Source organism: Macrobrachium rosenbergii, chromosome 44 (assembly GCF_040412425.1).
Source record: "Macrobrachium rosenbergii isolate ZJJX-2024 chromosome 44, ASM4041242v1, whole genome shotgun sequence".
NCBI classification, from domain to species: Eukaryota; Metazoa; Arthropoda; class Malacostraca; order Decapoda; family Palaemonidae; genus Macrobrachium; species Macrobrachium rosenbergii.
The window spans coordinates 30743070-30755569 of NC_089784.1; the positions used below are offsets into that span (position 1 = coordinate 30743070).

The 12500-nt window shown below is 39.0% G+C and overlaps 2 protein-coding genes across 11 annotated transcripts in view; one reads left to right on the top strand and one right to left on the bottom strand.

Moving 5' to 3' along the window:
- The window catches only part of LOC136829497 (matrix metalloproteinase-21-like), a 101766-nt gene that overhangs the window by 7108 nt on the left and 82158 nt on the right, over positions 1-12500 (bottom strand). For both annotated transcript variants that reach the window (XM_067088266.1, XM_067088265.1), the window contains exons 7-10: positions 12208-12353; positions 11488-11753; positions 10756-10880; positions 294-481 (exon numbers count right to left, since the gene is read on the bottom strand). In XM_067088266.1, coding sequence (XP_066944367.1) covers positions 294-481; positions 10756-10880; positions 11488-11753; positions 12208-12353 — 725 coding nt within the window. The remainder of the gene's footprint in view (positions 1-293; positions 482-10755; positions 10881-11487; positions 11754-12207; positions 12354-12500) is intronic.
- Positions 1-12500, top strand: part of LOC136829498 (protein split ends-like) — a 162355-nt gene that overhangs the window by 2956 nt on the left and 146899 nt on the right. The window lies entirely within an intron of this gene.

Sequence of the window (12500 nt, forward strand, 5' to 3'; positions counted from 1 at the left end):
TTGTACCCTATTAGTAAATAGTAGGAGTCGAAACAGCAAGTATAGTCCATTGCATGAATTTTAGTTGAATTCCAGTGGTTTTTTTTTCAGACTAGTATTTTATCATTTGCTGTGATAAAAGTTGTATAAAAAATTTTCCAAATTTTTCATTTCATGAATTAAAAAATAATAATTTTGCCATAAAACTTTTAGAAGAACAATCATCATTTCGATTTTTTCCATTCTTTAGAAAGTATTAATTATTGATTATGGTAATTAAATATCAGAATATAAAGGGTTTGAACAATCCATACCTTCTTCCCCTTGAAGAAATAGAGGTTTTCGTCCCTTTTGTCGAAGTAGACCGTGTCTATGTTATTCGGGATGGCCTTTGGGTTACGGTTCTTAGAAGTTGGGGGCCCGTGGAAGTCCTGCGCGATCCGCCTAGGGTAGCCTGTGATGACGCTGCTTGTCGCTGGGTCAAATACGTAGTAGAACTCTCCTGCCGAAGGGAAAGGGTTTAAGAGAATATCATGTTAGTCTGAATAGCTTAATTCTGGAAAGCACAAGTCATTTGAGCATCACGGACGTAATGTACTTTACCCCTGAGAGGGATCACACCTAGGCCTATAGAATTCACCTGGAGAAGACGAAAGTATCTCCTATGGTGCGTCGACACTACAGTAAACTATAATAAACACATGTCGCCACATCATTGCACACACACATCACTGACATGTTGAATACAAGTCAACGACTTGTAGTCCTAACCAGTGCTAACATAGGGGTATCCAGCATTTGCCAAAGGTTCGTTCTCCACTTGTTTTCAATCTGTTTGTGAAATATATGCGATAAATTGCCAACGTGTGTATGACACGTTTTACGGAATGAACATTACAGACATCTGTTACAAAACCATAGTGTCGAGTTCACAGTCTACATTAATGTCATGACGTTTATATCAGTAGGTAATTGTTAGTATTTTGAACAAACTGGAAAGGCAGAATACCCATCAGACTCACTAAGCTTTACGGATAAGACAGGCAAATGCATACGTGTTTAGAGTATGGCATAAGCTATTCAGAAAATCCGCAGTGAGGAATTTTAGACATTCATATGAAATAGAGCTGAATATAAAATTTAGGCCAAAGGTCAAGCACTTGTGACCTATGAGGTCATTCAGAGCTGAAATGGAAATTGACAGTAAAAGGTTTGAAAGGTGTAACAAGAGGAAAACCTCGCAGTTGCACTATGAATAAATTGTTAGGAGAGGGTAGAAAGCAGGATGGAAGCAAGAGAGCATGAAAGGAGGTACAGCAAAAGGATCGAAAGGAGTCGCAGCTAGGGGCCGAAGGGACGCTGCAAAGAACCTTAAGTAATGCCTACAGTGCACCGCATGAGCTGCACTGACGGCACTACCTCCCTACGGGGTTTTATATGTAATAAAACATGAGAAATATTCATTCGTTTAAGAAAATAGAATATGAACACCAATACAGTACAGTACTAAGAACACGAATGAAATGTCTCCAGCCACTTTTATGAACACCTGTAAGAATTAGACGGGATGTAAACACTTGCACAAGACGAGATACTCCAAATGTTAAGGACATGTATTGTAACTGACGGATGCAAAAACACTTGATAAGAGCCATACATATTTCATAAATACTCAGATTCTTAATTGAAATTAGACATGACTCCCACGAACACCTGTAGAAGTGCCAGGAACACCTGTAGATGAGAAGACTAATCAAATAGACGTAGAATTGACCGAACCTCGGTCAAGGCGAAGGACATTGATATGACAGACATACGTAGTAGACAGAAGGAACGGAATGATATTACAAACCGCGGCATAATGACGGCCCGTGGGCCAGCTGCTGCTGCTGTTGTCGCATGCCACATATGGTGTGACAAACGCGACAAGTTGAAACGATTAAATTTTTTTTTATGAATTTGAGTAAAATTAAATGGAAAACTCCCGTACTAAAATTTTATTTGCTGTATTTTATTAAATAATTAGGTATACGTACAATTCTTGAAGTATGTTAGTAATGAATCCTTTTTATTTACGTAAAGTTACGTTGTACGTACAAATATGCAGCGTGAGTTGTCCGTGAGCAGATGGCCATCATATTTAATAAAAAGTATCTAGACAGTATCTTGACACTAGAATAATAATGCTAACGCTATTTATTTGTGTATGATTGTTTCTTTTTATTTTGGTTTGATTTCCACCTGTTTGGTATGAATCCCCAAATTCATTCCGAGGACTACTGTGATTTACATTATCGTTACCCATTTTATATATATAATATATATTTTTATTTTGGTTAGAGAGTGCCACCTGTTTGACATGAATCCCCTAATTCATTCCACTACTGTGATTGACATGTATATATTGTTACCTTTATATATATATATATATATGTGTGTGTGTGTGTGTGTGTGTGTGTGTGTGTGTGTGTGTGTTTTTTTTTTAAGTGCCTCTGTGGCCTGTTAATTTCTGGATTTCCTCACACATGTGGGAATGCTTATCACAAGTCCTGGAATCCAGATAGGAAACAAGGATATTGAACAAGAACTTTCCTTTCTTGGTGGGAGTCAAACCCATGTAGAGGGGTAGGGCCGTCAGTGTACCTCACGCAGTGCACTGTAGGCATTACTTAAGGTTCTTTGCCGCGTGCCTTCGGCCCCTAGCTGAAACCCCTTTTGTTCCTTTTACTGTACCTTCTTTCATATTCCCTTGTGTCTTACTCTCCACCCTCTGCTAACAATTGATTCATAGTACAACTGCGAGATTTTCCTCCTGTTATACCTTTCAAACTTTTACTGTCAATTTCCGTTTCAGCGCTGAATGACCTCACAGGTCCCAGCGCTAGGCCATCGGCCTAAATTCTTTATTTTATTCCATTCCAAACCCATGTAGATATAACGAGTCCATGTTAAAAAGATTAGCATTGTTAACGAACATAACAGAGTAGCCTACATAGTGTTGGTTTGATCGCTTAGGGAGGATTTGAGAGGGAAAGTGGTGAAGCCACTGGAGTAAGAAGAGGCAGACTTATAAAGTGCTTGCTTAATGAAATGGCAGAAGTGTTGAAGAATCTAAATGTCAAGGAAGCGCCTGAATGCTTTCGAAGACAAAACGGATTATTGTAATGCTTCTGTTTAAGTGGAAGACTTTGCACGTGGGTTCATCCTTGGTCTAGAAGTTTGAGAGTGAATGAGTGAGTGGTGTCGACTTTTATGAAGGAAATTTGGTTTTTAGTAATTTTGCATATTTTTGCAAACGCGAAATCTCGTAGGCGTACAGAAACAATCACTAACATTAATTCCACCTAATTGATATAATTCACAAGACCAAACAGAACTCGAATTTTGGAAAACCAAAGTTACAGATCTCTTAATGAAAGACTGGACACAAATCACCAGCCACAGCTGTGCGTCATGTCTGTGGCTATCATATTTTCGCTTTCTGTAACGCGCGCGACGTTTCTCTGCACTCAGCTGCTCTGACATTTTATTTTTGTTTTGAATATTGGATCATCCCAGATGATGCCCATGGCCTCTCGTGTTACGTTTATACTTTAGGGGAATTTTGTGGTCCAGGTGTCCGGTTTAAATTTATGGCACGCTGGCTACTTCTAGGGGTGATATTTTGCAAGGCTAATGAGCTAGTGCTGTTATCGTAGATTTGTTCAAGATAATTGTGTGTGATGTTAGAGTCTCTCTCTCTCTCTCTCTCTCTCTCTCTCTCTCTCTCTCTCTCTCTCTCTCTCTCTCTATATATATATATATATATATATATATATATATATATATATATATATATATATATATATATATATATATATATATATATATATATATATATATATATATATGTGTGTGTGTGTGTGTGTGTGTGTATTTATGCATATACACACACACACCATCTAAGGAAAATACATGCAACTGTATACTGTACATGAATATAGACGTATGTGGATATACTTCATGTGTTTAAGTACGACTATATAGACTGTGCAGGAATAAAAACCCTTGTGAGAGTATTTCAGTGTGTTCTAGTTTTTTTGCAAGCCACGTTGTAGTATCACATACTTCAAAGTCATATTCAGAACAAGATTTTTGGAAGGCATTAGAATAGGCATAAATTTTTTTGTGGAACAAAAGTAATTTAGGAACGGCTGTTGTTCAAAACAAACTAGTCATTATAATGTTTTAATAAGAAATATATGTAAGAGATAAGAATGATTTGTTTATTTACGAAGAGAATTCGAGTCTTAACTGGATTAAAATACGAGGCAGAGGTCTGGCTAGTTTAGTGGCGTAGGAAGCGAGTAAACTAAAATGACATCGTAAACAGTCCAGACCAGCTTGCTGTTTTGTTTTCTAATTAAGGACTTGACTAAGCTTAGAAGTTGGTGACAGGAGCCCCAAAAGAGACGGGTCCTTCGTTTTGGCCGTAAGTCATTGAGGACGTAACATCCAAACTGGCAAACGGCCGAAATGGGTGTATATAATACTTTGATCCCCGAAAAACTAAACACGGCGTCCCAAGGAGCTTCCGCTATGTCTAACGGCCTAAACGTCATATGGCCTAAAGTTGTGACGGCCTAACAGGTTCACGGCCGAAAATAATACGGCCTAATTGTCCCTCACTCAAAGAGACAGGTGCAGACTAATAATTATAATCAGCACGAAAAATAAAACGTATTTAGAATGCTTGATGGCACATCATACGTTGTCCAGCATTCCCTCTAGATACCAGCAGTCATCACAATTGCACGTCCATATGACTGTTTCCCTCCCCCCCCTCACAAGCCTTGGAAATTTCACGTTACTCCCTTTATTTCATACAAGTTTCAATATGAGGAATGATTAATCTGTTGGTGGGTAAAGTACGGATGCCCACACCAGCGTCTCACTCCCTTCTACACCTTACCACAAAGGGACGGTTTTGGTCTGAGGCTCGCTTAGTCTAAAGTTCTGACTAAACCAACCAATCGGAATGTGATTAGTTGACAGAAGTTTATTGTCGCCAAAGAGGTGCTCCAGTCGTTATATGTTTTTAACCGTACCTTTCTCCTTTGATTCTGTAATGTCAAAGGTATGCGCCGTGATGTCCAAAAATTGGATAAGGAAACAGTTTAAAATTGCACTTAAATATCGTAAGATGAGGACGAATTATTTATGTTTCCGTGAGGAGGAGGAAGGAGCGGAACGTGGAAATGTTATTAATCTTTTTTTATCTTAACAGAAGCTAAGCCTAGCAGAAGAGAGAGAGAGAGAGAGAGAGAGAGAGAGAGAGAGAGAGAGAGAGAGAGAGAGAGAGAGAGAGAGAGAGAGTAGTAAAGAAGCTTTTGCCAAAATTAAAAACATTAGTAAAAATTTCGTCGTAGATCTAGAGCGTTGTTCGCAGTGATTCAGAATCGAATGTTAAAACTAATATTATTGGGAAATGTTAATTTTTTTGTTTTGATCCGCAGAGAATCTTGCATTGACCTCTGAATTACGTAATTACCTTTTTATTGTTTTGTAAGGAAATGAAAATATTAAACACTTCACACATACTTTTTCCAGCATGTATTTGCGCTTGCGTTTGTGTGCAGATGTGTGTGACTGTTATGCAGAAAGAGGCGCTGTTTGTTTATGTTTATGTGAGCATTGTATCAAGATAAAATGCCTACAGATAAATCTATATAAAAAGATTAAGTGCTCCGGGAATCACGGTAACCCAAACTTGTTGCTCGGATGACATTATTGTCGCGATGTTCTTAGGAGACGATAGAATTACCTCTCCCCGAAAGAAAATAAAATAAAATGCTAGTCATAATAAACAACATAGCGGGACAGGATAGTTTCTTGTGCTGTTTAATGATTTTTGTCGTTGCTGAGTACACAGTGGTAATAGAATATTTATAAATTGCTGGAGCAATTATGATAAATTCATGATTCATATGGATGGTAAGCTCACGATTCATATAGATGATACATTCGCGATTCATATGGATGATACATTCACAATTCATATGGCTGATAAATTCACTATACACATGGATGATAAATTCGTGATCCATATAGATGATAAATTCACGACTCATATGGATGGAAAATGTATGATTCATATTGATGATAAATTCGTGATTCATAAGGACAAAGATGTAACAAAAAAAAAAAAAAGAATGCATTGCAATCCATCCCTTTGTTTTCTTCCTGGGCCTGTGTAATTTTTCCTGTAAGAGAGAGAGAGAGAGAGAGAGAGAGAGAGAGAGAGAGAGAGAGAGAGAGAGAGAGAGAGAGAGAGGTGGGGGGTGGGGCTTGGAGGAGCATTGCTGAGAAGACTTTTTACATTTGGTGAACCAAGAGAGGGAGTGAATTGATATATGTTGCTCTTTGAAACTCACATTTCCTGAACATGGTGTCATTGTGTTTCCAGTTTCGAAGCTCTGTCTTCGACCTTTGGTAATGATTCTTCAGAATAAACTGCTTTTTACGTTTTTGCATTAAATAAAGAACCTCATGCGGTGCACTGTAGGCATTACTTAAGGTTCTTTGCAGCGTGCCTTCGGCTCCTAGCTGCAACCTCTTTCGTTCCTTTTACTGTACCTCCTTTCATTGCCTCTTTTTTTCCATCTTACTTTCCAGTCTCTCCTAATAATTGATTCATAGTGCAACTGCGAGGTTTTCCTCCTGTTACACCTTTTACCGTTAATTTTTGTTTCAACGCTAAGTGACCTCATAGGTCCCAGTGCTTGGTCTTTGGCCTAAATTCTATATTCAGCTCAACTCAACTCAGTGCTCGTACTAAGTTACAGAAACCCCGAAAACCTTAACGTCAGTGAACAGCTGTTTGTATCTCAGTTACCATCTTTCCATTTGTCATATTGTTGTCAAATTGGTTGGTAAGCCCTTGCACCAATGCTTTTTTAAGCCTGCATGCAATTATGTTTCATAGAGCCAGTGTATGTATTGACAACAGTATTTGCGATGCCTTTTTATCCAACGAATTTCATCCAAGTGATATATAGGCCTACTACCCATTTCTGGGACCGCGAGTCATCGTTTTTCTCAAATATCTTTCAAACTAATTATTTGATCGAAATGGTACTTTGACAGTGTACGAGACACCTCCGGCTAATTTTTGGCAATATAGTGCATTGTCAAATGGTGTCAGGTAAGACGTTTACTAGCCCTTCTTTGGCGGAGTCGGTTGAGCTTCAGACTGTCACTCGATGGGCCGGAGTTCAATTCCCCGGGCCGGCTGATGAAGAGTTAGAGGAATTTATTTCTGGTGATAGAAATTCATTTCTCGCTATAATGTGGTTCGGATTCCACAATAAGCTGTAGGTCCCGTTGCTAAGTAACCAGTTGGTTCTTAGCCACGTAAAATAAGTCTAATCCTTCGGGCCAGCCCTAGGAGAGCTGTTAATCAGCTCAGTGGTCTGGTAAAACTAAGGTATACTTAAGACGTTTACTCTTGACTTTCAAAGGCAAAGTCGCATAAGTCAGCAAGATTGATTTACGCAATCGAATGTCCACTATCCCCCATAGACAGGAAAGTTGGGGCGGAGATGGGGAGGCCAGGATAGTGGGTTTAGGGAGGGATGAGCAGGGGAAGGGGGAAGGAGAAACGGGATGGGGATAAAGGACGTTCGAATGCATAGATAGGCGATGCTTGGCAACACCATGTAAGTCAAGAGTAAACGCCGTAACTAAAACAATTTGACAATGCACTATATTACCAAAAATTAGCGGGAGGTGTCTTGTACACTGTGTCAAAGTACCGTTTCGATCAAATAATAATTTTGAAAGACATTTGAGAAAAACGATGACTCGCGGTCCCTGAAATGGGTGGTAATTGATCTTTTCCACAGCCTTGCAAGTTACTGGGGTGGTGTTTTTGTATGTTGATGATTTTTCAAATAAGCCTATTGTAGGCCTGTCAAGTTTATAGTGTTCCGCAAGGTAGTGTTTTTTGAAAGTCTGTTAGTCTTCATTAATCACAGGATTTATGACATGGGAAATGAGTGGTCAGGGATAAATTAGTAACTGTGTATTAAGTGAATTATGAGGATGAACTGAAGTAAAATAACACTGTTTTTATTGATTACCTGACCTTGCTTTGTGTCTGTGGTTGAAAAGTATACCTTAGTTTAACCAGACCACTGAGCTGATTAACAGCTCTCCTATGGCTGGCCCGAAGGATTGGATTTATTTTACGTGGCTAAGAACCAACTGATTACCTAGCAACGGGACCTACAGCTTATTGTGGAATTCGAACCACATTATAGCGAGAAATGAATTTCTGTCACCATAAATAAATTCCTCTTATTCTTCATTGGCCGGTCGGAGATCCGAACTCGCGCCAGCAGAGTGCTAGCTGAAAACGGAACCCACTCACCCAACTGTGTCTGTGGTTGAGAGTGTATGGTGACACTGTACTTAAGGATTCTTTATGAAAAGGAGAAGCAATTTTTATTTTTTTTTTGCGTCCACGGGTTTATTTTCATTGATTAAATTGTCGGAATCACCCATTGCATATAGAAATAATTTGTTTAATATTTTGAGCTCGGCGGTAATTAGACTGACCTGGTATTTGGTGAACCTGGTAATTCTGAACTGTTTACGAATATACTGATAATAATAAGGGTCATAAAGTCAGTAGCTTTTAACCTTTAAGGGTGCTTCCGCACTACTGTAAAACATTTGTTGAACACACGTCGGTAACTTATAGCATCCGTAACAAAAACAGGTTGAAAACAAGTCGGCGACCCTAAGAGATAACGAATCTCTGGATGATCGTTTATAGCTGTGGTTGAGACTACAATTAAGTCGTTGACTTTTATTCAGACTATTTGTGGTGTGCGTCCTCTAAGTTACTGACGTGTATAAGACTTTTTTTTTTAGTTTCTGTAAAAGAAAACTAGTGTGCCGGCTTTGTCTGTCCGTCCACACTTTTTGTCCGGCCTCAGATCTTAAAAACTACTGAGGCTAGAGGGCTGCAAATTGGTATGTTGATCATCCACCCACCAATCATCAAACATACCAAATTGCAGCCCTGTAGCCTCAGTAGTTTTTATTTTATTTTAAGGTTAAAGTTTGCCATAATCGTGCTTTGGCAGCGATATAGGATATGCCACCACTGGGCCGTGGTTAAAGTTTCATTGGCCGCGGCTCATACAGTATTATACCAAGACCACCGAAGGATAGATCCATTTACGGTGGCCTTGATTATACACTGTAGCGGCTGTAGAGAAAATTCGATTGCGCCGAGGAAACTTCGGCGCATTTTTTATTTATTTTTTTTTTACTGTCATGCGGACTTACCATAAGGATTCATTCATTGGCTGTTTACTTGTATTTTGGGGGTGAATGAATAGACCGCAACTATATTACTGTCACAACTCGAGAAGATAGAGTAATCTTGTGATTGAAAATTTGGAGTATAATGAACAAAAGACTTGCTTTGTTTAAATACATATTTTTGTATTTATTACAGTGGTGTGGGTATGCTAAGAGAAGTAGATTAGATAAATGTATAAAAATAAATGAATGTTTTAAGATTTGTTCTTATTTTTTCTAATCAGCCACTTACTACTGTACTGGGAGAGAAATGCCGTTGTTGATACTTTCATTAAGCCGTGGCCTATCAAGTTTGATGTCCTAAGGGGGGTGTTCTGTGACCTCGATTGTTTACAGTCTTTAGTGGCTGCTTGTTGGCCTTGAGGACGGCACAATACAACATGCTTATAATCCGTCTCTTGCTGCAGTTATCTGGTCTATTCGAAATCGATACGAAGAGTTTACTAGCGTTGAAAAAAAGATTCAGAAAGGACACGTACTAAAATGTTAAGCCAAGGGTTTGTAACTGAACTCTAGCAAAATTTATGACTTGAGTTTAGCCGGTCTTATACCATGCTCCTGTACGTGATTGACTATGCACAGGCAGCACTTTAAGATGATCAAGATTTGATAGTTGATGTTCGCCTTCAAGCTATGGAATGGAATATAAAATTTAGGCCAAAGGTCAAGCGCTGGGATGTATGATGAAGCTATTCAGCGCTGAAAGGGAAATTCAGGTGCAACCCCTTTCATTCCTTGTACTGTACCTCCGTTCATATTCCCTTTCTTCCGTCTTACTTTCCACCCTCTCGTAACAAACGTTTCATAGTGTAACTGCGAGCTGTTCCTCCTGTTACACCATTAAAACCTTTTACTCTCAATTTCCCTTTTAGCACTGAATGCCTTCATAGGTCCCAGAGCTTGGCCTTAGGCCTAAATTTTCATTACTATTACACTAAATAGTCTGAGTTGTTTTGCTAGTGACAGAGAGAGAGAGAAAAAAAATAATTTAATGGTAATATGACCTTTACAGCTTCTCATTAAGAGGGTTCAAGCAAAACCTTTTTGGTGTGACGTTTTTATCAGATCGGCAAGTGTGACTAACTGGAACACATTCGAGTTGTTGATGGTATTGTTGAGAGAGAGAGAGAGAGAGAGAGAGAGAGAGAGAGAGAGAGAGAGAGAGAGAGAGAGAGAGAATTTTTTGGTGTAGTAGTTTTATGATAATCAGGTGTAAAGTTGCAGAATACTTTTTTTCTGTTATTTTGCATCACTTGGTCTAAGTAACATTAAACATTTGCCTTCCATATTTTGCTTTTCAAAGTCTTGTCCCATTCCACGACATGTTTGTGTTTTTGTGCATGTGTGTGTGTGTTAACATATGTCCGTCTGAACAGATAAACACTTTTTAAAAGTATCACTGACCTTTGAAAAACAAATGGACATCGCGAGTCGCCGTCCAGACGTGTGTGTAAGCGTCTATACTGTTCGGGACGCCATGCCAGTCGTTTTCGATGTACTGAGGATCGCCAAAACGAGTTCTATTGTACCTGAAAGGAAATAATGGCTTCTGTCTATCATCCGTGAACTGTAGAAGTGAGTATTATTCTGTACTGCACATAAGTCAAGTGAAAAACAAGAGCGTATGTAAAAATCATATTTAAACAGCTGAATTAAGTACGTCTCTACGGCATTGTAGTATGTAGAATGTAACGGTTGGTTGCAGGAACAATTTTAAAGAGATACTATAATGTATTTGTGATTTATTTTTACGATTTTAAGGTTAAATAATTTGATGACAATGACAAGCAAATAAGAAAAGACACTTACTTCTTACCTTGGAAATTAATTATACTGGGAATTTATATATAATTATAATACACACACAGTATATATATATATATATATATATATATATATATATATATATATATATATATATATATATATATATATATATATATATATACATATATCTGTATTCATGTATATATAATGTTTGTATATATATATATATAAAATATAAATTATATGTATATGAGAGAGAGAGAGAGAGAGAGAGAGAGAGAGAGAGAGAGAGAGAGAGAGAGAGAGAGAGAGAGAGAGAGAGAGCCACTTCCCCCGCCTCTGTACTTCAACGAAAGGGCGCCCGCTCACCTGTTCTCGTACATCCAGACGTGGTCGTCCCTGAAGAAGTAGGTGTTGTAAGAGAGCGATCCGTCCGGACGCCACCTCAGCAGATCCAGAGCCGTGTTGAAACGTCCGATGCAGCTCCCGTAGATTCCTTGGATCAGTTTTCGATCCTCCCACCCAATTTCCAGCCCCTTGTTGGGGAGCATCTTCTCGTAGATGGCGTACATGATGGAGTAGTTTCGTAGTTCGTGCCCCAACCCCAGGATGTGTCCGATTTCGTGGACTGCTACCTGGTATGGCGTAACGATTGAGATTAGTAAACGAATCGGAACCCAGGGAATTCTATTTAAAAAAAAGAATTCCCGCCAGTGCACCTCACGCGGTGCATTGTAGGCATTACTTCAGGTTCTTTGCAGCGTCCCTTCGGCCCCTAGCTGCAACTTCTTTCGCTTCTTTTACTGTACCTCCGTTCATATTCTCTTTCTTCCATCTTACGTTCCTCAACCCTCTCCTAACAGTTGTTTCATAGTGCAACTGTGAGGTTTCCTCTTGTTACACCTTTCAGTCAATTTACTCTCAATTTCCATTTCAGCGCTGAATGATCTCACAGGTCCCAGCGCTTGGCCTTTGGCCTAAATTTTACATTCCATTTCATTCCGTAGGGAATTATACCTATCATGTGAATTTGTTTATTTCGAAAAAAGTTACTGGCCACAATTTTTTTAGGGAATGGCCCATACTGACCTTCAGGAGGTTGATGCCGTGTTCAGAATCCATGGTGAAGTGCTCGTCGTCGTCCATGTGAATCTGAGCGTCGAGGGCGTCCCTCAGGGCGTGGCTTAGCTCCCCTCCTAAGCCGTCGAATTCGGTGACGCATCCGAGATGGCTTCCTTAGAGAAGTAAAAATAGCCATTATTATTATTATTATTATTATTATTATTTATCTTTGAAAATTAATGCATGTACGTCTGCAAGTTGAGCCTTCAGGAGCATCATTCCTATGGCAAATACCACATTCATGAGGACAAAAAAGTTGG